Source organism: Somniosus microcephalus, chromosome 11, assembly GCF_052327205.1.
Source record: "Somniosus microcephalus isolate GS21.2 chromosome 11, FLI_Smic_1.0, whole genome shotgun sequence".
NCBI classification, from domain to species: Eukaryota; Metazoa; Chordata; class Chondrichthyes; order Squaliformes; family Somniosidae; genus Somniosus; species Somniosus microcephalus.
In genome coordinates, this window is record NC_140997.1 from 56,752,147 (window position 1) to 56,779,500 (window position 27,354).

General features: G+C 43.4%; 1 protein-coding gene across 1 annotated transcript in view; it reads left to right on the forward strand.

Annotated features, from left to right (window-relative positions):
• The window catches only part of dnah3 (dynein axonemal heavy chain 3), a 336,640-nt gene that overhangs the window by 261,438 nt on the left and 47,848 nt on the right, over positions 1–27,354 (forward strand). Inside the window, exons 45-49 of the mRNA XM_086000753.1 lie at positions 5,112–5,255; positions 13,291–13,957; positions 14,719–14,884; positions 20,761–20,977; positions 26,993–27,175. Of these exons, the coding sequence (XP_085856879.1) occupies positions 5,112–5,255; positions 13,291–13,957; positions 14,719–14,884; positions 20,761–20,977; positions 26,993–27,175 (1,377 nt within the window). The remainder of the gene's footprint in view (positions 1–5,111; positions 5,256–13,290; positions 13,958–14,718; positions 14,885–20,760; positions 20,978–26,992; positions 27,176–27,354) is intronic.

The window sequence follows — 27,354 nt, forward strand, 5'->3', positions numbered from 1 at the left end:
ATAAAATTAGAGAGTTAAATGCGTGGCTCAAAGACTGGTGTGGGAGAAATGGGTTTTGCTTCCTGGGACACTGGCACCAGTACTGGGGCAGGAGGGAGCTGTTCCGTTGGGACGGGCTTCACTTGGCCAGTGCTGGGACTAGAGTCCTGGCGGATCATATAACTAGGGCTGTAGAGAGGGCTTTAAACTAACTAGTGGGGGGGAGGTTCCTAGAGAGCAAATAATAAAAATGACAACAGAGAAGGTCATAGACTTAGGTAGCAGTGGGGAAATTAAAAACCAGAGCATGTCAGGAAGGGGCAGAAGGTATGGAGTAAAAGGTAAAGTAATAAAAAGGGCAAAAGCAGGAACTAAGTGTCACAAAACATCTTTGAAAGTTCTCTATCTGAATGCACGTAGCATTCGTAACAAAATAGATGAGTTAATGGCACAAATAACTACATATGGGTATGATCTTGTGGCCATTACAGAAACATGGCTGCAGGGTGACAATGCCTGGGAATTAAACATACCAGGTTATTTAACGATGAGGAAGGACAGGCAGGAAGGAAGGGGAGGTGGGGTGGCTATGTTAATAAAGGAAGGAATCACTGTGATACAGAAAAATGATATTGGGTCAAAAGATCAGGACAATGAAACAGTTTGGGTGGAGGTAAGGAATAATAAGGGGAAAAAAACACTAGTGGGCGTAGTCTATAGGCCTCCGAACTGTGGCAACTCTGTTGGACGGTGTATCAATCAGGAAATAGTTGAGGCCTGTAATAAGGGAACATCTATAATTATGGGGGATTTTAACTATCATATTAATTGGACAAATCAAATTGGGCAGGGCTGCCTTGAGGATGAGTTCATTGAGTGTATTAGGGATGGGTTTCTTGAGCAGTATGTAACTGAACCGACCAGGGGGCAGGCAACCTTAGATCTGGTCCTGTGTAACGAGACAGGATTAATTAAAAATGTCCTAGTAAAGGATCCCCTTGGAATGAGTGACCATAACATGGTTGAATTCCATATTCAATTAGAGGGTGAGAAGGTTGGATCTCAAACAAGCGTGCTAAGCTTGAATAAAGGAGACTATGAAGGTATGAGAGTGGAATTGAGTAGAGTGGATTGGGAAAATAGATTAAAGGGTAAGACGATACATGATCAGTGGTGTACATTTAAGGAGTTATTTTACAACTTCCAAAAAATATATATTCCACTGAGAAGAAAAGGGTGTAAAAGAAAAGACAGCCATCCATGGCTAAGTAAAGAAATTAAGGATAGTATTCGACTAAGAACAAGGGCATATAAGGTAGCCAAATCTAGTGGGAGGATAGAGGATTGGGAAAACTTTAAAAGACAGCAAAAAATAACAAAAAGATTGATTAAGAAAGGGAAGGTAGATTATGAAAGTAAATTAGCAAAAAATATAAAAACAGATAGTAAGAGTTTTTATAGTTATATAAAAAGAAAAAGGGTGGCTAAAGTAAATGTTGGTCCCTTAGAGGATGAGACCGGGAAATTAATGGTGGGAAATATGGAGATGGCAAAAACACTGAATGAATATTTTACATCAGTCTTTACAGTAGAAGACACTAAGAATATCCCAACACTGGACAAACAGGGGGCTAAAGGGGGGGAGGAGCTAAACACGATCAAAATCACTAAGGAAGTGGTACTCAGTAAAATAATGGGACTCAAGGCGGATAAATCACCTGGACCTGATGGCTTACATCCTAGGGTCTTGAGGGAAGTGGCGGTAGGGATTGTGGATGCATTGGTAATAATTTTCCAAAACTCCCTGGACTCGGCAATGGTCCCGGCAGACTGGAAAACTGCTAATGTAACACCCTTATTTAAAAAGGGCAGTAGACAGAAGGCTGGAAACTATAGACCGGTTAGCCTAACATCTGTAGTAGGTAAAATTTTGGAGTCCATTATTAAGGAGACAGTAACAGGACATTTGGATAATCATAATTTAATAGGACAAAGTCAGCATGGTTTTATGAAGGGGAAGTCATGTTTGACAAATTTGCTGGAGTTCTTTGAGGAAGTAACGTATAGGGTGGATAAAGGGGAACCAGTGGACGTAGTGTATTTAGACTTCCAAAAAGCATTTGACAAGGTGCCACACAAAAGATTATTGCTTAAGATAAAAAATCACGGGATTGGGGGTAATATTCTGGCATGGATAGAGGATTGGCTATCTAACAGAAGGCAGAGAGTTGGAATAAATGGTTCATTCTCAGACTGGCAATCAGTAACTAGTGGTGTTCCGCAGGGGTCAGTGCTGGGTCCCCAACTCTTTACAATCTATATTAACGATTTGGAGGAGGGGACCGAGTGTAACATATCAAAGTTTGCAGATGATACTAAGATGGGGGGGAAAGTAGTGAGTGAGGAGGACATAAAAAACCTTCAAGGGGACATAGACAGGCTAAGTAAGTGGGCAGAGATTTGGCAGATGGAATACAATACTGGAAAGTGTGAGGTTATGCACTTTGGCAGGAAAAATCGTAGAGCAAGTTATTATCTTAATGGCAAGAAACTGGAAAGTACTGAAGTACAAAGGGATCTGGGGGTCCTGGTGCACGAAACTCAAAAGGTTAGTATGCAGGTGCAGCAAGTGACTAAGAAGGCCAATGGAATGTTGGCTTTCATTGCTAGGGGGATAGAATATCAAAATAGGGAGGTATTGCTTCAGTTGTACAAGGTATTGGTGAGACCGCACCTGGAATACTGCGTACAGTTTTGGTGTCCATACTTGAGAAAGGACATACTTGCTCTCGAGTCAGTACAAAGAAGGTTCACTCGGTTAATCCCGGGGATGAGGGGATGGACATATGAGGAGAGGTTGAGTAGATTGGGACTCTACTCATTGGAGTTCAGAAGAATGAGAGGCGATCTTATTGAAACATATAAGATTGTGAAGGGGTTGGATCGGGTGGATGCAGGGAAGATGTTCCCGATGATGGGTGAAACTAGAACTAGGGGGCATAGTCTTAGAATAAGGGGCTGCTCTTTCAAAACTGAGATGAGGAGGAACTACTTCACTCAGAGGGTGGTAGGTCCATGGAATATGCTGCCCCAAAAAGCTGTCGAAGCTACATCATTACATAAATTTAAAACAGAAATAGACAGTTTCCTAGAAGTAAAGGGAATTAAAGGTTACGGGGAGCGGGCAGGAATTTGGACATGAGTCTAGGTTCGGATCGGTCATGGCCCTGTGGGTAGCGGAGCGGGCCCAGGGGCCGTGTAGCCTGATCCTGCTCCTATTTCGTGTGTCTAATTCTGTTAGATTCAGGAGATGGTTCTGTGATAGTGGATTGGCGGTTAGGATCAGATCAGCCATGATCTTATTGAATGGCGGAGCAGGCTCGAGGGGCCGATTGGCCTACTCCTGCTCCTATTTCTTATGTTCTTATGTAAATATCCTAGGCTGGTTAATCTTTGATTTATATAAATGTTGGGTAGGAGTTTTAAGGTATTTAGCCACATGCACAAACATAATTATCACACAAAAGGTTACACTCAGGAAGTCCTTAGGAGTATATTTTCCTTTGTTGCTCTAAAAGAGTTAAATTCAATCCCAAAATAGAGTAATTAACAGCCGCAAATTACAATGGTAGGTACTACCAATTTTGCTCTGCCCAGTTTTGCTCAACCTGAATTCCAAAACGGAAATGACAGAAAACTGGTCCATTACAACAGACTTGCAATAACGTCCTTTCACGTTGCCTCAACATCAGTTCCAAAATAGTAAAGTAATGACCTTGGGAAGGTGGTTGTGAGCTGCCTTCTTGAACCACTGCAGTCCGTGAGGTGAAGGTACTCCCATCATGCTGCTAGGGAGGAAGTTCCAGGATTTTGAACCAGCGATGATGAAGGAACAGCGATATATTTCCAAGTCAGGATGGTGTGTGACTTGGAGGTGATGGTCTTCCCATGCACCTGCTGCCCTTGTCATTCTAAGCGGTAGGGGTCGCGGGTTTGGGAGGTGCTGTCGAAGAAACCTTGGCAAGCTGCTGCAGTGCATCTTGTAGATGGTACACACTGCAGCCACGGTGCGCCAGTGGTGGAAGGAGTGAATGTTTAAGGTGGTGGATGGGGTGCCAATCAAGCGGGCTGCTTTATCCTTGATAGTGTCGAGCTTCTTGAGTGTTGTTGGATCTGCACTCATCCAGGCAAGTGGAGAGTAATCCATCAGACTTTTGACTTTTGCCATATCGATGGTGGAAAGGCTTTGGGGAGTCGGGAGCTGAGTCACTCGCCACAGAATACCCAGCCTCTGACCTGCTCTTGTAGCCACAGTTTTTATGTGGCTGGTCCAGTTAAGTTTCTGGTCAAAGGTGACCCCCAGGAAGTTGATGGTAGGGGATCCGGTGATGGTAATGCCGTTTGAATGTCAAGGGCGGTAGTTGGACTCTCTCTTGTTGGAGATAGTCATTGCCTGGCATTTATGTGGTGCGAATGTTACTTCTCACTTATCAGCCCAAGCCAGTCCAGGTCTTACTGCATGCGGGCTCGCCTGCTTCATTGTCTGAGGAGCTGCGATTAGAACTGAACACTGCAATCATCAGCGAACATTCCCATTTCTGACCTTATGATGGAGGGAAGGTCATTGATGATGCAGCTGAAGATGATTGGGCCTAGGACACTGCTCTGAGGAACTCCTGCAGTGATGTCCTGGGGCTGAGATAATTGGCCTCCAACAACCACAACCATCTTCATTTGTGCTAGGTATGACTCCAGCCAGTGGAGAGTTTCCCCCCCCCAATTCCCATTGACTTCAGTTTTACTAGGGCTCCTTGATGCCACACTCGGTCAAATGCTGCCTTGATGTCAAGGGCAGTCACTCTCACCTCATCTCTGGATATCAGCTCTTTTGTCCATGTGTGGACCAAGGCTGCAATGAGGTCTGGAGCTGAGTGGTCCTGGCGGAACCCAAACTGAGTATCGGTGAGTAAGTGCCGCTTGCTAGCACTGTCGACGGCACCTTCCATCATTTTGTTGATGATTGAGAGTAGACAGTAGTTGTTCAATACTGAAGCTTTTATACACAAAAAAGCCCAAGATAGCATATTAGTGAAATGCTTTAGCTACATGCTGTGAATGATTCCTTTTTCCAGGAGGGGGAAAAACTGATTCGTCTCTGGATTCATGAAGTTTACAGGGTCTTTTATGACAGATTGATTGCGGATGAAGACAGACAGACATTCTTCCAGATAATTAAACAAACTACATCAAGTTTCTTCAAACAATCTGTTGATAAGGTAATTGCTGGTGCTTTTTGTGGATTTGTTTTTCTAGATGTTTAAAGTTGCTCCAGTAGCACTTGTGATACTAAACAAAGAGCAAGAAAAGATGTTTTCATCCCCAAACTCCTACCCGTTCACCACCCATTAATAGTATAGCTTTGTAAATGCTGTACTGCCCACTAAATCACCATGAAGAGCTGCTTGTTTGATTTATAACATTGTACTGGGCAGTCCAACACCTCTGCATCTTCCGCCGTGCAACAATAACGAGCAGTTTTGTGTCCACAGTTCCCCACATGTTGAGTTAGCGGGAGTTGTATACAGACCTCCAAACAGTAATGCTGAGGTTGGGGATGGCATTGAAAGGGAAATTAGAGACGCGTGCAATAAGGGCACAGCAGTTATCATGGGTGACTTTAATCTACATATAGATTGGGCTAACCAAATTAGTAACAATACTGTGGAGGAGGAATTCCTAGAGTGTATACGGGATGGTTTCCTGGACCAATATGTCGAGGAACCAACTAGAGATCAGGCCATCTTAGACTGGGTATTATGTAATGAGAAAGGATTAATTAGCAATCTTTTTGTGCGAGGCCCCTTGGGGAGGAGCGATCATAATATGGTAGAATTCTTAATTAAAATGGAGAGTGAAGTAGTTGACTCAGAGACTAGGGTCCTGAATTTAAATAAAGGAAACTACGATGGTGTGACGCATGAGTTGGCTAGGATGGATTGAGGAAAGTTACTTAAAGGGTTGACGGTGGATAGGCAATGGCAAACATTTAAAGATCGCATGGATGAACTGCAGAATTTGTTCATTCTGTTTGGCATAAAAATAAAACAAAAAAGGTGACTCAACCGTGGCTAACGAGGGAAATTAGGGATAGCATAAGATCCAAGGAGAGGACATATAATTTGGCCAGAAAAAGCAGCAAACCTGAGGATTGGGAGCAGTTTAGGATTCAGCAAAGGAGGACAAAGGGATTAATTAAGAGGGGGAAAGTAGATTATGAGAGTAAGCTTGCAGGAACATAAAAACTGACTGTAAAAGCTTCTATAGATATGCGAAGAGAAAAAGATTGGTGAAGTCAAGCATAGGTCCCTTGCAGTCAGAATCAGGGGAACTTATAATGGGGAACAAAGAAATGGCAGACCAATTAAATACATACTTTGGTTCTGTCTTCACAAAGGAGGACACAAATAACCTCCCAGGGATGTCAGGGAACATAGGGCCTAATGAGAGGGAGGAATTGAACGAAATCAGTATTTGTAGGGAAATGGTGTTAGGGAAATTGACGGCATTGAAGGCCGATAAATCCCCAGTGCCTGATAATCTACATAAGAACATAAGAACATAAGAAATAGGAGCAGGAGTAGGCCAATTGGCCCCTCGAGCCTGCTCCGCCATTCAATAAGATCATGGCTGATCTGATCCTAACCGCCAATCCACTATGACAGGACTATCTCCTGAATCTAACAGCATTAGACACACGGAAACAGGAGCAGGATCAGGCTACACGGCCCCTGGGCCCGCTCCGCTACCCACAGGGCCCTGACCTATCCGAACCTAGACTCATGTCCAAATTCCTGCCCGCTCCCCGTAACCCTTAATTCCCTTTTCTACTAGGAAACTGTCTATTTCTGTTTTAAATTTATGTAATGATGTAGCTTCGACAGCTTTTTGGGGCAGCATATTCCATGGACCTACCACCCTCTGAGTGAAGTAGTTCCTCCTCATCTCAGTTTTGAAAGAGCAGCCCCTTATTCTAAGACTATGCCCCCTAGTTCTAGTTTCACCCATCATCTGGAACATCCTCCCTGCATCCACCCGATCCAACCCCTTCATAATCTTATATGTTTCAATGAGATCGCCTCTCATTCTTCTGAACTCCAATGAGTAGAGTCCCAATCTACTCAACCTCTCCTCATATGTCCATCCCCTCATCCCCGGGATTAATCGAGTGAACCTTCTTTGTACTGACTCGAGAGCAAGTATGTCCTTTCTTAAGTATGGACACCAAAACTGTATGCAGTATTCCAGGTGCGGTCTCACCAATACCTTGTACAACTGAAGCAATACCTCCCTCTTTTTATATTCTATCCCCCTAGCAATGAAAGCCAACATTCCATTGGCCTTCTTAATCACTTGCTGCACCTGCATACTAACCTTTTGAGTTTCGTGCACCAGGACCCCCAGATCCCTTTGTACTTCAGTACTTTCAAGTTTCTTGCCATTAAGATAATAACTTGCTCTACGATTTTTCCTGCCAAAGTGCATAACCTCACACTTTCCAGTATTGTATTCCATCTGCCAAATCTCTGCCCACTTACTTAGCCTGTCTATGTCCCCTTGCAGGTTTTTTATGTCCTCCTCACTCACTACTTTCCCTCCCATCTTTGTATCATCTGCAAACTTTGATATGTTACACTCGGTCCCCTCCTCCAAATCGTTAATATAGATTGTAAAGAGTTGGGGACCCAGCACTGACCCCTGCGGAACACCACTGGTTACTGATTGCCAGTCTGAATATGAACCATTTATCCCAACTCTCTGCCTTCTGTTAGATAGCCAATCCTCTATCCATGCCAGAATATTACCCCCAATCCCGTGATTTTTTATCTTAAGCAATAATCTTTTGTGTGGCACCTTGTCAAATGCCTTTTGGAAGTCTAAATACACTACGTCCACTGGTTCACCTTTATCCACCCTATATGTTACTTCCTCAAAGAACTCCAGCAAATTTGTCAAACATGACTTCCCCTTCATAAAACCATGCTGACTTTGTCTTATTAAATTATGATTATCCAAATGTCCTGTTACTGTCTCCTTAATAATGGACTCCAAAATTTTACCTACCACAGATGTTAGGCTAACCGGTCTATAGTTTCCAGCCTTCTGTCTACTGCCCTTTTTAAATAAGGGTGTTACATTAGCAGTTTTCCAGTCTGCCGGGACCTTTGCTGAGTCCAGGGAGTTTTGGAAGATTATTACCAATGCATCCACAATCCCTACCGCCACTTCCCTCAAAACCCTGGGATGTAAGCCATCAGGTCCAGGTGATTTATCCGCCTTGAGTCCCATTATTTTACCAAGTACTACTTCCTTAGTGATTTTAATCGTATTTAGCTCCTCCCCCCCTATAGCCCCCTGCTTGTCAAGTGTTGGGATATTCTTGGTGTCCTCTACTGTAAAGACTGATGTAAAATATTCATTCAGTGTTTTTGCCATCTCCATATTTCCCACCATTAATTTCCCGGTCTCATCCTCTAAGGGACCAACATTTACTTTAGCCACCCTTTTTCTTTTTATATAACTATAAAAACTCTAGGGTACTTAAGGAAGTGGCCCTAGAAATAGTAGATGCATTGCTGGTCATCTTCCAAAATTCTATAGACTCTGGAAGAGTTCCCATGGATTGGAGGATAGCTAATGTAACCCCACTATTTAAAAAAGGTGGTAGAGAGAAAACGGGGAATTATAGACTGACAAGTCTGACATTGGTAGTGCGGAAAATGCTAGAGTCCATTCCAAAAGATGTAATAACAGAGCACTTGGAAAACAGTGACAGGATCGGACAAAGTCAGCATGAATTTACAAAAGGTAAATCATGCTTGACTAATCTACGGAATTTTTTGAGGATGTAATTGTTAGAATAGATAAGGGAGAACCAGTGGATGTGGTGTATTTGGACTTTCAGAAGGCTTTTGATAAGGTCCCGCATAAGAGATTAGCGTGCAAAGTTAAAGCACACGGGATTGGGGATAAGGTACTGTCTTGGATAGAGAACTGGTTGGCAGATAGGAAGCAAAGAATTGGAATAAATGGGTCTTTTCCCGAGTGGCAGGCAGTGACTAATGGGGTACTGCAGGGATCGGTGCTCGGACCCCAGCTATTCACAATATATATAAATGATCTAGACGAGGGAACTAGATGTAATATCTCCAAGTTTGCAGATGACACAAAGCTGGGTGGGCATGTGTGCTGTGAGGAGGATGCCGAGAAACTCCAGTATGATTTGGACAGGTTGGGTGATTGGGCAGATGCATGGCAAATGCAGTATAATGTGGATAAATGCGAGGTTATCCACTTCGGTGGCAAAAACAGGAAGACAGATTATTATCTGAACGGCAATAGATTGGGAAAAGGGGACGTGCAATGAGACCTGGGTGTACTTGTGCACCAGTCACTGAAGGTAAGCATGCAGGTGCAGCAGACGGTTAAGAAGGCAAATGGTATGTTGGCCTTCGTAGCGAGAGGATTCGCGTACAGGAGCAAGGATGTCTTGCTGCAGTTGTACAGGGCCTTGGTGAGACCACACCTTGAGTATTGTGTGCAGTTTTGGTCACCTTATCTGAGGAAGGATGTTCTTGCCATGGAGAGAGTGCAGCGAAGATTCACCAGACTGATACCTGGGATGGCAGGAATGACGTATGAGGAGAGATTCGGTCGATTGGGCTTATATTCACTGGAGTTTAGAAGAATGAGAGGGGATCTCATTGAAACTTATAAAATTCTAACAGGACTAGACAGACTAGATGCAGGAAGGATGTTCCCGATGACGGGGGAGTCCAGAACCAGGGGTCACAGTCTAAGGATAAGGGGTAAGCCATTTAGGACTGAGATGAGGAGGAATTTCTTCACCCAGAGAGTGGTGAACCTGTGGAATTCTCTACCACACAAGGCAGTTGAGGCCAATTCATTAAATATATTCAAGAAGGAGTTAGATATATTTCTTAAGGCTAAAGGGATCATCAAGGGATATGGGGAGAATGCAGGGACAGGCTACTGAATTTGGATGATCAGCCATGATCGCATTGAATGGCGGAACAGGCTCGAGGGGCTGAATGGCCTACTCCTGCTCCTATCTTCTATGTTTCTATGAGTTCCTAATCTTGGCTTTACCATTGGGTCAAGCATTAAATGTACTTCCTGGAAGCTGTCTTTAGAATACCATTGACAACAGCCTAACAGTAGGTCATCTCCCTACTTCTCTTAGCCAGTGAATTCTGTGTGGGGTGAGCAGATCCAAGGGCTCCCATCATTAAGGCAAGTAATTTGTCAGAATGTAACAAATCCTGCCATTATTACCTGAAACTTTTCCTTACAGTTTTTAATCCCTCCTTGGCACTTTAATCAGTAGCCTGTGTTAAGTTGTTGATGGTCTGCCTCTGTCAGCCCACCTAAGAGTGAAGGAAGTTTCAAGCTATTTAAAATTACAGCCTGGATGAAAGTGGTGGTGAGTCGAGCAGAGCTGTACAAGCAGTTGTTACAGTAACCAGCTGAACAGGCACTCAGCTCCACCCTACTCACTGGCATTTTTAATTCAAACTCCTGTTTTTAAACTGTACCAGTGAGCAGAGCATTTGTGTAGTAATATGGCCAGTTGGTACAAAATTCAGCTGGAAACATCCTTCACTCTTACATGGACTGAGAGAGGCAGAACACCAGCACCTTGAAAATGTGCTGCTGATTATAATTAACATGTCGGTCAAAGAAAAAAAAAATGACTGAGACTACATGAAAAGAAAGCTGCAACTGTCCATGATTTTAGCCAATCCCCCCAAAGTTGTCCTATGTTTTTCAGTACCTTTTGTCGTGCAAAATTACTTGATCTACATATCATTTACTAAATTATTATTTAAATTTTAACCTTGAAATTACTCTACGGTATACTATCCTAGGAATGATTAAAACATTCGCCCGAAATTATTCTCCACTATTTCAGTAGAGGTGTTAACCTATAACAGAGTTGTCGCCTCCGCTTAAAATATTGGAGAGGGATTTCAAATGAATGCATTAAGCGCTGTACAGTAGTATCTCTATATGTAATTTCAAGTCTTATATTTTTGTTCTTTTCCTCCCATTTTCTCTCTCGATTTCTGCCCCCTTATTCTCGGCAGCAAGGGACCCCTGGTATACCACTCGGCTAAGAGAATGAATTGGGCCTCAGCTATTCACAATCTACATCAGTGATTTGGATGAGGGGACCAAATGTAATATATCCAAGTTTGCTGATGAAACAAAGCTGGGTGGGAATGTAAGTTGTGAGGAGGATGCAAGGAGGCTTCAAGGGGATATAGACAGGCTAAGTGAGTGGGCAAGAACATGGCAAATGGGATACAAAGGTGGGAATGTAAGTTGTGAGGAGGATGCAAGGAGGCTTCAAGCAGATATAGACAGGCTAAGTGAGTGGCAAATGGAATATAATGTGGAGAATTGTGAAGTTATCCACTTTGGTAGGAAAAATAGAAAAGCAGAGTATTTTTTAAATGGAGAGAGATTGGGAAATGTTGGTGTTCAGAGGGACCTGGGTGTCGTTGTACACGAATCGCTGAAAGTTAACATGCAGGCACAGTAAGCAATTAGGAAAGCAAATGGTATGTTGGCCTTTATTACAAGAGGATTTGAGTGTAAGAGTAAAGACGTCTTACTGCAATTATATAGAGCCCTGGTGAGACTACACTGGGAGTATTGTGTACAGTTTTGGTCTCCTTACCTAAGGAAGCATATACTTGCCATAGAAGGACTGCAACGAAGGTTCAACCAGACTGGCTCCTGGGATGGGGAGATTGTCCTATGAGGAGAGATTGAGTAGACTAGGCCTATATTCTCTGGCGTTTTGAAGAATGAGATGTGATCTCATTGAAACATACAAAATTCTTTCAGGGCTTGACAGGGAAGATGCAGGGAGGATGTTTACCCTGGCTGGGGAGTCTAGAACCAGGGGTCACAGTCTCAGAATAAGGGGTCGGCCATTTAGGACTGAGATGAGGAGAATTTTTTTCACTCAGAGGGTGGTGAATCTTTGGAATTCTCTACCCCAGAGGGCTGTGGAGGCTCAGTCGTTGAGTATATTCAAGACCGAGATCGATAGATTTTTGAATATTAAGGGAATCAAGGGACATGGGGATAGTGCAGGAAAGTGGAGATGAGGTAGAAGATCAGCTATTACCTTATTGAATGGGAGAGCAGGCTCGAAGGGCCAAATGGCCTACTCCTGCTCCTATTTCCTATATTTATGTCATTTAACTGTAGCGCCTCTCACAAACAAGTCAGAACATACCCTCCCCCAACATTCATACGCATGCATTTCCAGCAGTGGTTCCTGGATATGAACAGAAAAGCTTTAATTTTTTTCCTTGCTCTTTGTCTTGAGAATATTGAGCCCAGTTATCATACGACTAAAATAGGCTAACATGGCACAAACCAGGATAAAACCCATGACTTCTTCTGGGGTTAATGCCTCAATACCACACCAGGTGACTTTTTGTTCAGCTTTTAATTGTGTTTTTTAAAAGTAAACACATAGGCCTAGAAATTCAGTGGCCTGCGCCACCAGTTTGCGCCCAAAGAGGGCTTTTGCGCCTCTGGCCACAACCACCGCGATATTTAGCGGGGCGCTAATGGCGGCATTAGCCTGTAGCGCTGCGCCGCCACCGATGACGTCATCGGTGTGCGCAGCGCCCCGCTATCGCCCCGCTGGCCATATTTGGTTGCGCCCGCCTCCTCCGCGCCGGCCGCAAACAGCGACCGGTACACAGGGGCCTACCTGTGGCGGTAGTGGGGCGAGTTAAGGTGGAGGTGCGGCCGGCCGCTTTTTCGGCGGCCGCCTGCCCGCACCTCCGTCCCCGGCCTCCTACACCGCCCCCCCCCTGCAGCATTGCCGGCTGTTTCCCGAGAGCCCGGCACTTCTCCTTGGTGCCGGGCTCATTTGCCGGCACTCGCGAGCGGGGATCGCGCTGTTGCAGGCACCTCCCCCTTAACAGTGGGAGGAAGGCCTGCAGTACCGCAGCCTGCCGTGCCGCAGCGGGTGGCGCTGCGGCACTTTGCGCGCCGATATTCAGTTTCAGCGCCCCAAGCGGGGCGCCGAAACCCTTGTTTAGCGGCCGGCTTCCACTTGGGGCGCTGAAACTGAATATCCCGATGGCGCAAGTGGCTCCGCGCGCAGCGGTAATTCCAGCGCCCAGGCGAGCTGGGCGCCCCAAACTGAATTTTTAGCCCATACAACCTTAACTTATACAATCTGTTTCTGTCCATGTGTTGTAGGTTTTGAGCCATTTGACACCATCAGGAAAAGTTACTGATGACAATATTCGCAGTCTGTTTTTCGGAGATTATCTAAAGCCAGAGGCTAATGTAAAGGCTTATGATGAGATTGTAGACTTAAAACAACTTACAGCAATCATGGATTACTATCTGTCAGAGTATAACAATGTCAGTAGAACTCCAATGTCTCTGGTTATGTTCAAGTTTGCTATAGAGCACGTCTCAAGAATATGCCGAGTGCTAAAGCAGGACAATGGCCACTTGCTTCTGGTTGGTGTTGGTGGGAGTGGCAGACAGAGTGCTACAAAACTGTCCACTTTCATGAATGACTTTAATCTCTTCCAAATTGAAATTACAAAGAACTACGGCAAGAGTGAATGGAGAGATGATGTTAAACAAATAATGATCAAGACTGGAGTTGAAGGCAAACAGACTGTCTTTATGTTTAATGATAGCCAAATTAAAGATGAGTCATTTGTGGAAGACATCAATATGTTGTTGAACACAGGAGATGTACCCAATATCTTCCCAGCAGACGAAAAAGCTGAACTCCTTGAAAAGATGCAAGGTGTGGCCAGGACAGATGGAAAGAGAATTGAGGCCACACCACTATCATTGTATAATTACTTTATCGAAAAAGTAAAAGCTAACCTGCACATTGTATTAGGTAAGCTCTCATATTCCTACATTACAACAGTGACTACACTTCAAAAAGTACTTCATTGGCTGTAAAGCGCTTTGGGATGCCCTGAGGTTGTGAAAGGTGCTATATAAATACAAGTCTTTCTTTCTGTCCATACATCCATACCTCCCTCAGTTCGGCCTGAATTTAACATTAATTCAATCATGATGTACTATGTGCTGTAAATTGATAATTCAGATTAGTTCAGAATTAAAACCGCTGGTATCACATAGTGGATCCAGTTCCAATTTGAATCTAGTTCAGGTCAACCTAATGTAATTTGGCAAGTGCTGTTTATTGGAATGAACACCCCTGTTCTGTTGCATGATTGGTACCAGACTATGTTACTCTTCCTTTTGTTAAGATAGACAATTTCCCCTTAACCTAGGCACCAGTACCAAAAATGTACCACAAAATTAAAATTTACTGTTAGATTTTAGTCGCAGTACTTAATTTAACCAAGCGTCATTCCATGAACAAGTTGACTAAATAAGGCAAGATATATATGTGTATTGGGCTGATCAAAGATTTGATGGAATGAATAGAAAACCTCTGACTCTGCAAATTTAAAACTGATCCTTTTCCCCTCAGAGTAAATCCCTTGGCTTTCAGCTATGGATTTAACAATTTGGCCAAATCAGTATTCTGATTCAAAATGGGTTATTTTTGCAACATGAGATCTTCGTCCATCAATTATTTTTACCTTGCTTTTCCTGAAATACCTTATAGGATATTTTATTTTACAGTCATGAGTCCAATCGGTGATGCCTTTCGGAATCGTTTGCGAATGTTCCCATCACTTACAAATTGCTGTACCATTGATTGGTTCAAAGTTTGGCCAAGTGATGCTTTAGAAATGGTGGCACATAAATTTTTGGAAGATGTAGAATTGGAGTATGAAGTCAGGAAAGAGTAAGTCTACAGGTGATGTTTAGTTTCATTGCGGCAACACATTTCTATAATGTCTACAACTGTTTAAAAAAATGCTTGTTGCGATAAAACGGGAATTTTTATAAAGCAGGAAGCAACAAAAATCAAGGTTGGTCTGGTGCATTACCACCCTTATTTGCCTAAATTTCATACACCGTATTCACCCTTGGAAGATGCTGTAACATCTTAAAAATTAAAGAAAAATGCTCATGTCTCGACTGGATTTTACACTGCAAGCAATTGCGATTTTTTTTTTGATGGCGATCAGAAGTCATCAACCTCTGCACTTTTCCTTCCAGTACACAAAATTCAGCAAACCTTTCCCTATTTTTTGACTCGAAGAATCGATGCAGAACACACAGTGCAGAATCTACTTCTCTAACTTTGGGAATTTCCAGCTCTGACACAAATTCATTTACATCCACTGCAGCCTCTCTTTCCAAATCTTTCAGAGAAGAAATGATTAAACCACCTAAGCAGCGATTCATCAACATCGATCATCTTACTAAGGTTTCCTATCCTGCTTCTCACTTTTACCCCAGTTGTTCAAGACTTTAGCTTTTCTTTTCAGAATTCTAGAAACCTGATATTCAGAAATGTCATGCCTCTGTGTGACAAACTTTTGAATCCTCATTTAACATGTGGGTAAAGGGCTGGTGTGGGAAAGAGGGGTTCCTTTTCATGGGACACTGGCACCAGTACTGGGACAGGAAGGAGCTGTACCGATGGGACGGGCTCCACCTGAACCGGGATGGGACCCTTGTCCTAGCGGAAAGGCTTTAAACTAGTAAGATGGGGGATCTACAAGAAATGAAGCCAGCCTAAATATAAACAAAACAGGAAAGGAGAGCATAAGAAAGAGTAAAGTAAGGGAGGATATTGATGGCCAGGGAACAAATGGAGTTATAGAACAGGAATATAAAAAGATGGTTAAAAATAAAGTGAGAGGAAATCCTATTAAAAATTAGTTAAACTTTCTGTACAGTGTTGTAATAAAACGGGAGCTGGAGGCAATCATGCGTTGCGAGGAACCGCACAAAGTAGGGATTACTGAAACATAGCTACAGAAAAATCAGGACTGGGAATTAAACATTGCAGGGTATAACATATTTAGAAAAGATAGAGAGGGAAAAGGGGAAGATGGATTAGCTGTACTTATTAGGGATAACACAATGGCAGTAGATAAAAGTGATGCAGCTATCAGCAAGACAGAAATAGATAATAAAGGATCAATCACATTAATAGGGGTACAGGCCACCTAATAGTGGAAGGGAAATGAGTAAAAAACAGAATAGTAATCATGGGGGATTTCAACTACCCCGATATTAATTGGACAGAAGAGATAGGTAAAGGGGATAAGGGAATGGAGTTCCTACAATGTGTACATGACTCCTTTCATAGAAACATAGAAGATAGGAGCAGGAGTAGGCCATTAGGCCCCTCGAGCCTGCTCCGCCATTCAATGAGATCATGGCTGATCATCCAAATTCAGTACCCTGTCCCTGCCTTCTCTCCACATCCCTTGATCCCTTTAGCCTTAAGAAATATATCTAACTCCTTCTTGAATATATTTAATGAATTGGCCTCTACTGTCTTTTGTAGTAGAGAATTCCACAGGTTCACCACTCTCTGGGTGAAGAAATTCCTCCTCATCTCTGTCCTAAATGGCTTACCCCTTATCCTTAGACTGTGACCACTGGTTCTGGACTCCCCGGCCATTGGGAACTTCCTTCCTGCATCTAGTCTGTCTAGTCCTGTTAGAATTTTATAAGTTGCAATGAGATCCCCTCTCACTCTTCTAAACTCCAGCGAGTATAAGCCCAATCGACCCAATCTCTCCTCATACATCATTCCTGCCATCCCAGGTATCAGCCTGGTGAATCTTCGCTGCACTCCCTCCATGGCAAGAACATCCTTCCTCAGATAAGGCGACCAAAACTGCACACAATACTCGAGATGTGGTCTCACCAAGGCCCTGTACAACTGCAGCAAGACATCCTTGTTCCTGTACTCGAACCCTCTCGCTACGAAGGCCAACATACCATTTGCCTTCTTAACCGCCTGCTGCACCTGCATGCTTACCTTCAGCGACTGGTGCACAAGGACACCCAGGTCTCGTTGCACTTCCCCTTCTCCCAATCTATTGCCATTCAGATAATAATCTGCCTTCCTGTTTTTGACACCAAAGTGGATAACCTTGCATTTATCCACATTATATTGCATCTGCCATGCTTCTGCCCAATCACCCAACCTGTCCAAATCATACTGGAGGTTCTCGGCATCCTCCTCCCAGCACACACGCCCACCCAGCTTTGTGCCGTCTGCAAACTTGGAGATATTACATCTAGTTCCCTTGTCTAGATCATTAATATATATTGTGAATAGCTGGGGTCCTAGGACCGATCCCTGCGGTACCCCACTAGTCACTGCCTGCCACTCGGAAAAAGAGCCGTTTATTCCAACTCTTTGCTTTCTGTCTGCCAACCAGTTCTCTATCCAAGTCAATACATTGCCCCCAATCCCATGTGCCTTAACTTTACACGCTAATCTCTTATGCGAGACCTTATCGAAAGCCTTCTGAAAGTCCAAATACACCACATCCACTGGTTGTCCCTTATCTATTTTACCAGTTACATCCTCAAAAAATTCCAGTAGATTAACCAAGCAAGATTTACCTTTTGTAAATCCATGTTGACTTTGTCCGATCCTGTCACTGTTTTCCAAGTGCTCTGCTATTACATCTTTTATAATGGACTCTAGCATTTTCCCCACTACTGATGTCAGGCTTACCGGTCTATAATTCCCCGTTTTCTCTCTACCACCTTTTTTGAATAGTGGGCTAACATTAGCTACCCTCCAATCCATGGGTACTGTTCCAGAGTCTATCGAATTTTGGAAGATGACCAGCAATGCGTCTACTATTTCTAGGGCCACTTCCTTAAGTACCCTAGGATGTAGATTACCAGGCCCTGGGGATTTATCGGCCTTCAATCCCGTCAATTTCCCTAACACCATTTCCCTACAAATACTGATTTCATTCAGTTCCTCCCTCTCAGTATGTAAAGAGCCCCACAAAGGAGGATTCGCTATTGGATCTGGTAATGGAGAATGAACCAGAGCAGATAAGAGAAGTAAAAGTAGGGGAACTTAAGGGAAAGAGCATGACTAGAGGCCATCAATATAAGATAGTCACCAAGAAATCAAATAGGGAATTCAGAAGAAACTTATTTTTCCCAGAGAGTGGTGAGAATGTGAAACTCGCTACCATAGGGAGTAGTTGAGGCAAATAATATAGATGCATTTAAGGGGAGGCTAGATAAGCATATGAGGGAGAAGGGAATAGAGGGTTACACTGACAGAGTTAGATGAGGAAAGATGGGAGGAGGCTCGAGTGGAGCATAAACGCCGGCATGGACTGGTTGGGTCGAATGGTCTGTTTCTGGACCATATATCCTATGTAATGTAATCCTATGTAATTCCTTTAAATTGATCAAAACATATACTTGCTAGCGCAGCGACAAGTCACGGCACTTTTTTGAGCCAACTAAAAATTCGATTTTCATTCTTCACCAACACAACACTAACGACCAGGTATAAACCAGGTCAAACTGGTTCTTAGGCAAGTTGACTACCAAACCCAAACAGATTGAGCGGTGAAAGCCTCAAGTTCAAAGGTGATAAGTCCCATTAAAGTGTGATTCCTGCACACCACACTTGCATATAAGTGGGAATTGCAATAAATGAATTTGCAATATAACAAACCTTTCACAATCGGAAGGATAGAGTGAAAGATGGGACTTTAGAAATATTTGCGTTAAAATGGAAATTTCAATTAAGCAAGTTGTAAATAAACGGGTAGGACTCTAGATTTTATTACCAATTTTCTTTCAATCCAGACAACATTTTGATTTGTCCATCTGTCTAGCCTTTAATACTAAATAATTGTGAATGCTGCACAATATCTGCAATAGCACTGTTGTCTGTTTATACTGAAAATTCATTGATGGTGGAAAGCAAACATGAGAGAGTATGACGTCAGTGAAGAGATAGTGGATATGTAATGGTCAACTATGACACATTCCACAGTATATTCTCAAGTAAGGCTGACAGAATAACACAGAAATAACAGTTATGAGCGTGCTATGGTCACATCACAAATGGAAGTATTGCATGGTTGGCTATGAAGTTCTGCTTCCAACAGTTATAGTAAGTTTCTAGCTTTAAAAGCCCCACAGTGAGTATCTTTGTAGGCAAAACTGCATTGTGGTGTCACTTGTCATTGTGTAGTTATACCAGTATGTTTCCAGTCATTGGTATTTCCCCAATTACAATTAGTTACAATTAGTTTTTTATACAAAGAATTTCACTTCCCTACCTTCAGTTTTCCAATTGAAGTTTGATGCGCTATCAATTACTCATAAAAGACTGAGAGTTAAGAGAGTAACTAAAGGCTTTTATTAACAAAAGAATGAAGGTCTGCCTCGAGTGGTCGACCGGTCCAGAAATACAAAGGGCTGGGGAGCAGTCACCTTTATACTAGGACTTGTGGGAGGAGTCAGCCGAGGCATGTCCAGGCATGTACACAGTGGAATACAAACAGTGGTTTACCACAAAGTTGCATTTATATTTTTACTGAACTAATGAATTCTAGTTCACAATACTCCAGCTATTACTTTTGTCATAGTCCAGCACACAGATAAACAGACTGTTTCATGAAAATCTTGGAGAACTTAATGGCCCAGAAATTCGGGTCGGAGGCTTCTTGCGGGTGCAAGCCTCCGACCTGCACTTACCGAGCGCGCCGGCCATTGTGCTGTGGGCCCACGTGGGATTCCGATCCTGGGCCTGCTCCATAGAAACATAGAAGATAGGAGCAGGAGTAGGCCATTCGGCCCCTCGAGCCTACTCCGCCATTCAATGAGATCATGGCTGATCATCCAAACTCAGTACCCTGTCCCTGCCTTCTCCCCATATCCCTTGATCCCTTTAGCCTTAAGCCGGCGCGCAGTGCTTGCGTATCCCAGGGGCGCAGTTAGTTCGAAGCATCCCTTAGGATCACGTGGGCCATGGAGAGCCAATGGTAGCAGGGAATCTGTATTGATAGATTTGACAGGAAGATCTGTCAAATCTATGAATACAATTCAGCCCCAAAACATAACTAAAACTTCAAAAAAAAATTTAAATCACATTTTTAAAATAACTATAAATTACATAAAATAACTATTTTAAACAATAATTTAAATTTTTGAAAAAATTAATTACAGTTTCTAACGGGGCTAAAAATAAACTTACCTTTCTTTAAAGTATTTAAAAATAATAAACCTGTGGAAAAAATGTTTCTATTTTACTTAATTCACCACTTACCTTGTTAAAAGCAGGCCTTGCGACTGCTTTTTAAAAACGTAGCTGCTGGAGACTTACCCTCCCGGAAAAATCTGCAAAAAAACCGGAAGTTCCAGGCATACGTGCTGCCTCTCCGGCGCACACGTTCGACCGGTGAACCCCTTACTTCAAGGGAACAGAAGTTCCAGTTTCCCACGCATGCGCAGTGCATGCATGAAACCGGCACTTTCATTGGGCCTACGCATGAGTACCCAGCGCGTACTCACCCGTGGGGACCCGAAGTTCTGGCCCATAATATTACTTGATCATTTTTTTTTAAGTGTGCCTTTTTATCAAAATGTAATGCAAAAGTGAATTTAGAAGCAATTTAAAAATGGTGAACATTGTTTAACCAAACAACTATGTGGTAATATAGTAGCATTTTTAATTTGTGTGTAATTTTAAATACATGTAACATGAAACAGACAAAAATACCATTGTAAACAAGAATCTTAAGGATGTCTATGTCTTTGCAGAGTTGTTGCACTGTGCAAGTATTTCCAAGAGAGTGCAAGAGTCCTTTCAACTAAATACTTCTCAACATTGCGGAGGTATAACTATGTGACACCTACCTCTTACCTGGAGTTAATCATGACCTTCAAAGTTCTGCTTAATAACAAGAGGCATGAAGTGGATCTGATGAGAAACCGTTATCTTGTTGGTCTGGAGAAACTAGACTTTGCATCTTCACAAGTGAGTTTACCGACTATTGGGTCTTATCCTCCCATTTCTGATTATTTTACTTATACTGCCTGAAATGATCTGTGATTTATTTTCTGTGGATTAATAAAAACATAAAAAAGGCAGAGAAAAGACCATTGATTCTTATCCTTTTGGTACACTATGGGTGTGTTTATTCTGCAAGTGGTTTCCACTTTGCAGTGATGTGAAAATAAGAGTATAACTAAGGAATCTGAGTTTAGCATCAAATGGTGTAGAACTCTAGTGTGGTGTCAAATCTGTTGATCCCACTGGCACTTTTTAAAAAATCTATGTGGCTTTGACTTTAAATGCTTTTATATTGGGTTTAGTAAAGTGCTGGGGCTATTTTTAGTGGGTCTTCCTGGCCAATGGTGTCTTATCAACTTAGCATGTGGGGTTACTTACAGCAGCGCAAGATCCACATATTGGCCCTAACACCCCACTAACCCCAATAGGCCAGAATTTGCTGCCAAAATAATGCCAAATTTTATGCACATGCTGTTATTAATGTGTAAATTGTCCAGCAATGTGGCAAGGAAGAGAGATACCCTGTGAATTGCGAATTGCCACAAGTTGCTGGCCGATTTGCACTGCTCCACCGTTAGACTTGCGAAAATGGCATCTTGCCGTCAACCTTAATTAATTGCCAATTAAACTCACCGCAGAAAGTTAGGGCTGGTACTTAACAGTGTAATTATATTTTTAATGACGCTATTGATATTCCTGTAATGCCACTCAACCTCTCGCGCCAAGAAAGAGAACTATTGAAACTGTGGAGACTCATTCCTACAGGTGGTAAATTGTTGTTAGAGATTTTTTTAATGTTAAATTTAAAATGTTTAATATTTTTCTTACTTTTCCTTTCTGTCTCTTTTTTCTCTTTTTCTTCATCCAATCTTTCTTTCCCTCTTTTTATTTCTCTTTCTGTATCTGATTTGACCTATTTTCTTCTCTGTTATTCCTCTGCTTCTTTCTCAATCCTTAAATCTTATTGGTTAAGGAGATAGCCCAAACTTCCAGATGCCCCGTTGCCCTCGCCCTCGAAAAAAATTTGAGCTGAAGGGTGAAGGAAAATGTCGAACGTACAGGGCACACCGCAAGATGCCCCATTCCAGTGAATTCTGGGCCATAAAAGCAAAACTGAAACAGAAACAGAAAATGCTGGAAACACATAGGTCAATCAGCATCTGTGTAGAGAACAGACAAATTAATGTTCTGAGTGCAACCCTTCATCAGAACTAGAAAAATTATAGGAATAGAAGAAAAGGAACATACACATGAGACAGGAAGTAAGGGTAGAATAACCTGTAATTAGAGAGAATTAAGATGCACAGAGGACTGGGAGAGGCAAATCGCACTAGAGTAAAGAACAATTCAGAAAAAAGAAAGACTTGCATTTAAATAGCACCTTTCATGATCAGCGGACGTTCCAAAGCGCTTTACAGTCAATGAAATACTTTTTGAAGTGTAGTCACTGTAGTAATGTAGGAAATACAGCAGCCAATTTGTGCACAACAAGCTCCCACAAACAGTAATGTGATAATGACCAGATAATCTGTTTTAGTGATGTTGATTGAGAGATAAATATTGGCTGGGACACCGGGGATAACTCCCTTGCTCTAAATAGTGCCATAGGAGCTTTTACGTCCACCTGAGAGAGCAGACAGGGCCTCGGTTTAACATCTCATCTGAAAGACAGCACCTCCGACAGTGCAGCACTCCCTCAGTACTACACTGGAATGTCAGCCAAATTTTTTTTGTGCTCAAGTCTGTGGTGTGGGATTTGAACCTTCTGACTCGGAGGCGAGGGTGCTACCAGCTGAGCCATGGCTGACACAAAAATAGGTGGGATCAGACAGGGGGAAAAAGCAAAGCAGTCTAAGATGGGTTTGGAGAGCATGTACATAAATGCACAGAGCATGATAAATAAGGTTGGTGAGCTGCAGGCACAAGTTGCCACATGGGACTATGATATAGTGGTAATAACAGAGACCTGGCTCAAGGAAGAGGAGGGCTGGGAACTTAATATTTACTGGCTTCAAGTTATTCAGGAAAGATAGGGAAGGAAAAAAAGGAGGGGGTGGCAGTATTGATTAAAGAAACTATTATAGCACTGGAAAGGAATGATGTAGTTGAGGGGCCAAAAACAGAATCTATTTGGTTAGAACTAAGGAACAGTAGAGGAGATTTTTTTAAAATTCGTTTTATGGGATCTGGGCGTCGCTGGCAATGCCAGCATTTATTGCCCATCCCTAGTTGCCCTTGAGAAAGTGAGCTGCCTTCTTGAACCGCTGCAGTCCGTGTGGTGATGGTACTCCCACAGTGCTGTTAGATAGAGTGTTCCAGGATTTTGACCCAGCGACGATGAAGGATTGGCAATATACTTCTAAGTCAGGATTGTGTGTGACTTAGAGGGGAACTTGGGGGTGGTGGTGTTCCCATGCGCCTGCTGCCCTTGTCCTTCTAGGTGGAAGAGGTCGCGGGTTTGGGAGGTGCTGCCGAAGAAGCCTTGGCGAGTTGCTGCAGTGCATCTTGTAGATGGTACACACTGCAGCCACGGTATGCCGGTGGTGGAGGGAGTGAATGTTTAAGATGATGGATGGGATGCCAATCAAGCGGGCTGCTTTGTCCTGGATGGTGTCGAGCTTCTTGAGTGTTGTTGGAGCTGCACTCATCCAGGCAAGTGGAGAGTATTCCATCACACTCCTTACTTGTGCCTTGTAGATGGTGGAAAGGCTTTGGGGAGTCAGGAGGTGAGACCCGCGTCACAGAATACCTAGCGCTGACCAGCTCATGTTGCCACAGTATTTATGTGGCTGGTCCATTTAAGTTTCTGGTTAATGGTGACCCACAGGATGTTATTGGTGGGGGATTTGGCGATGGTAATGCTGTTGAATGTCAAGGGGCGGTGGTTAGACTCTCTCTTGTTGGAGATGGTCATTGCCTGGCACTTGTGTGGCGCAAATGTTACCTGCCACCTATCAGTCCAAGCCTGAACGTCGTCCAGGTCTTGTTGCATGCGGGCATGGACTACTTCATTATCTGAGGAGTTGCGAATGGAACTGAACACTGCAATCATCAGAGAACATCCTCACTTTTGACCTTATGATGGAGGGAATGAAGCAGCTGAAGGTGGTTGGGCCTAGGACACTGCCCTGAGGAACTCCTGCAGCAATGTCCTGAGCTGAGATGATTGGTTCCAACAACCACAACCACCTTCCTTTGTGCTAGGTATGACTCCAACCAGTGACGTTTCCCCCTGATTCCCATTGACTTCAATTTTACTAGGACTCCTTGATGCCACACTGGGTCAAATGCTGTTGTGATGGCAAGGGCAGTCACTCTCATCTCACCTCTGGAAGTCAGCCTTTTTTGTCCATGTTTGGACCAAGGCTTTAATGAGGTCTGGAGCCGAGTGGTCTTGGCGAAACCCAAACTGAGCATCGGCAAGCAGGTTATTAGTGAGTAAAGGCTGCTTGATGGCACTGTTGAGGACCCCTTCCATCACTTTGCTGATGATTGAGAGTAGACTGATGGGGTGCTAATTGGATCGGTGCGGATTGGATTGTTCTGCTTTTAGTGGACAGGACATACCTATGCAATTTTCCACATTGTCGGGTAGATGCCAGTGTTGTCGTTGTACTGGAACAGCTTGGATAGAGGCACGGCTAGTTTTGGAGCACAAATCTTCAGCACTGCAGCCGGGATGTTGTTGGGGCCCATAGCCTTTGCTGTATCCAGTGCGCTCAGCCATTTCTTGATATCACTGGCTTCTGTGATGGTGGGGACCTTAGGAGGAGGCCGACATGGATCATCCACTCGGCACCTCTGGCTGAAGATGGTTGAAAACACTTCAGCCTTGTCTTTTGCACTCACGTGTTGGGCTCTGCCATCATTTGAGGTTGGGGATTTTCATGGCGTCGCCTCCTCCTGTTCATTGTTTAATTGTCCACTACAGTTGGATATGGCAGGACTGCAGAAATTTGATCTGATCCATTGTTTGTGGGATCACTTAGCCCTGTCTATAGCACGATGCTTCTATTGTTTAGCATGTATGTAGTGCTGTGTTGTAGCTTCACCAGGTTGGCACCTCATTTTTAGGTACGCTTGGTGCTGCTCCTAGCATGCTCTTCTACACTCTTCCTTGAACCAGGGTTGGTCCCCTGGCTTGATGGTAATGCTAGAGAGGGATATGCCAGGCCATGAGGTTGCAGATTATGGTGGAATACAATTCTGCTGCTGCTGATAGCCCACAGCACCTCATGGATGCCCAATTTTGAGTTGCTAGATCTGTTCTGAATCTATTCCATTTAGAACGGTGGTAGTGTCATGCAATACGATGGAGGGTGTCCTCAGTGTGAATATGGGACTTCGTCTCCACAAGGACTGTGGCATTGTTGGTTTACAGCACATCCTACCTGTTGAGTCTGTGTGTCCCAGTTATGCTTATTATAAATCACTGGACACAGACAACAAGAATAACTTTAACAGGTCTTTACTATTCGGAGGTCAGGGCTGAACTGCCCAGCAAATCACTACACAACGTTTATATACCGGTGTGGTCACCACCGGTATTACAGTATACAGCAGCCAAGAGAAAGTAGTACATCTCTTAAGGTAGTTCTCTTAAGGTGGAACAGGTTACATACACCACACTACCAATACTGTCATGGACAGATGCATCTGCGACAGGTAGATTGGTGAAGACGAGGTTAAATAAATGTTTCCTTCGTGTTGGTTCTCTCACCACGTGCCTCAGGCCCAGTCTGGCAGCTATGTCCTTCAGGACTCAGCCAGCTCGGTCAGTAGTGGTGCAACCAAGCCACTCTTGGTGATTGACACCCAGAGTATATTCTGTACCCTTGCTAGCCTCAGTGTTTCCAAGTGGTGTTCAACAAGTACTGTTTCAACAGCTGAGGGAGGGCAGCCGGTTTCCTTGCCCATGTTTGACCTGAAGTCATGAGACTTCATGGGGTCCGGCGTCAATGTTGAGAGCTCCCAGGGCCACTCCCTCTCAATTGTATACCACTGTGCCGCCTCCTCTGGTGGGTCTGTCCTGCCCGTGGGACAGGATATACCCAGGGATGTTGAAAGGTATGATTCTGTGAGTGTGACTATGTCAAGCTGTTTGACAGATGACTAGTGGGATAGCTCTCCCAATTTCGACACGTCCCCAAAAGAGGACTGGGCTGGGTGTGCCTTTGTCTTGTCTAGGTGGTCTGTTCAGTTGTATTATTCTTAGTTTTTTGTTTGATGCAACTGAGTGGCTTTTTTAGAGGGCAATTAAGAGTTAACCACATTGCTGTGGGTCTGGTGTCACCAGGTAAGGACGGCAGATTCCCTTCCCTAAAGAACATTCGTGAACCAGATGGGTTTTTACGACAATCCGACAATTACTGATACTAGATTTATTTAACTGTGGTATGATTTGAACTCCTGTCTCCAGATCATTAGTCCAGGCCTTTGGATTACTAGACCAGTAACATAACCACTATGCTACCATACTCGTACACATTCCTATGAAGGGGAAAGGAGGGCATCCAAAGCTAGAGCTCCCTGGGTAACTAATGATACAGAGGTTAAAATGAGACAGAAAAAGGAGGGTTATGACAATTGTAAGGTTCATAATACAGTAGAGAACCAAGCTGAATATAGAAAGTACAGAGGAGATATAAAAAGGGGATAAGAGGGGCAAATAGGGAGTTTGAGAATAGATTAGCGGCTAACATAAAAGGGAACCTAAAAGTCTTTTATAAACACACAAATAGTAAAAGGGTAGAGAAAGGAAGCGTAGGGCTGATTAGGGACCAAAAAGGAGATCTTCTTGTGGAGGCAGAGGGCATGGCCGAGGTACTAAATGAGCACTTTGCATCTGTCTTCACTGGAGAGGATGTTTCAATATAAAATGCTCAATTATTTTTCACCAAATAACAATTTACATGGCTATTTCCAATCGTTGCCTTGTAATAACAATCAGTAATATATAGAATTGTGATCCACCATTAGGTGTCCGTAATGCAGAAGGAGCTAACAGACCTGCAGCCAGAGCTGATTAAGACTTCTGCCGAGACTGACAAGATGATGATAAAAATTGAAGAGGAAACGATTGAGGTTGATGCCAAAAGGGAGTTGGTTGCAGCAGATGAAGCAGTGGCTAATGAGGCTGCAGCTGCTGCACAAGAAATTAAGGTACAACACTGTCAGCAACACAGTGAGCCTTCCTGGCATCAATTGTTACTAAATTCTTTCACAGCAAGGTTGATCTTAACTGGGATTTTCCAAATTATCTCCTAGGCAATGTTCCAGCTAAGCTGCGTGGCCGGCTTTTATATGAGAAACCTCGCATGCGCGAAAATATGAATGGGCCA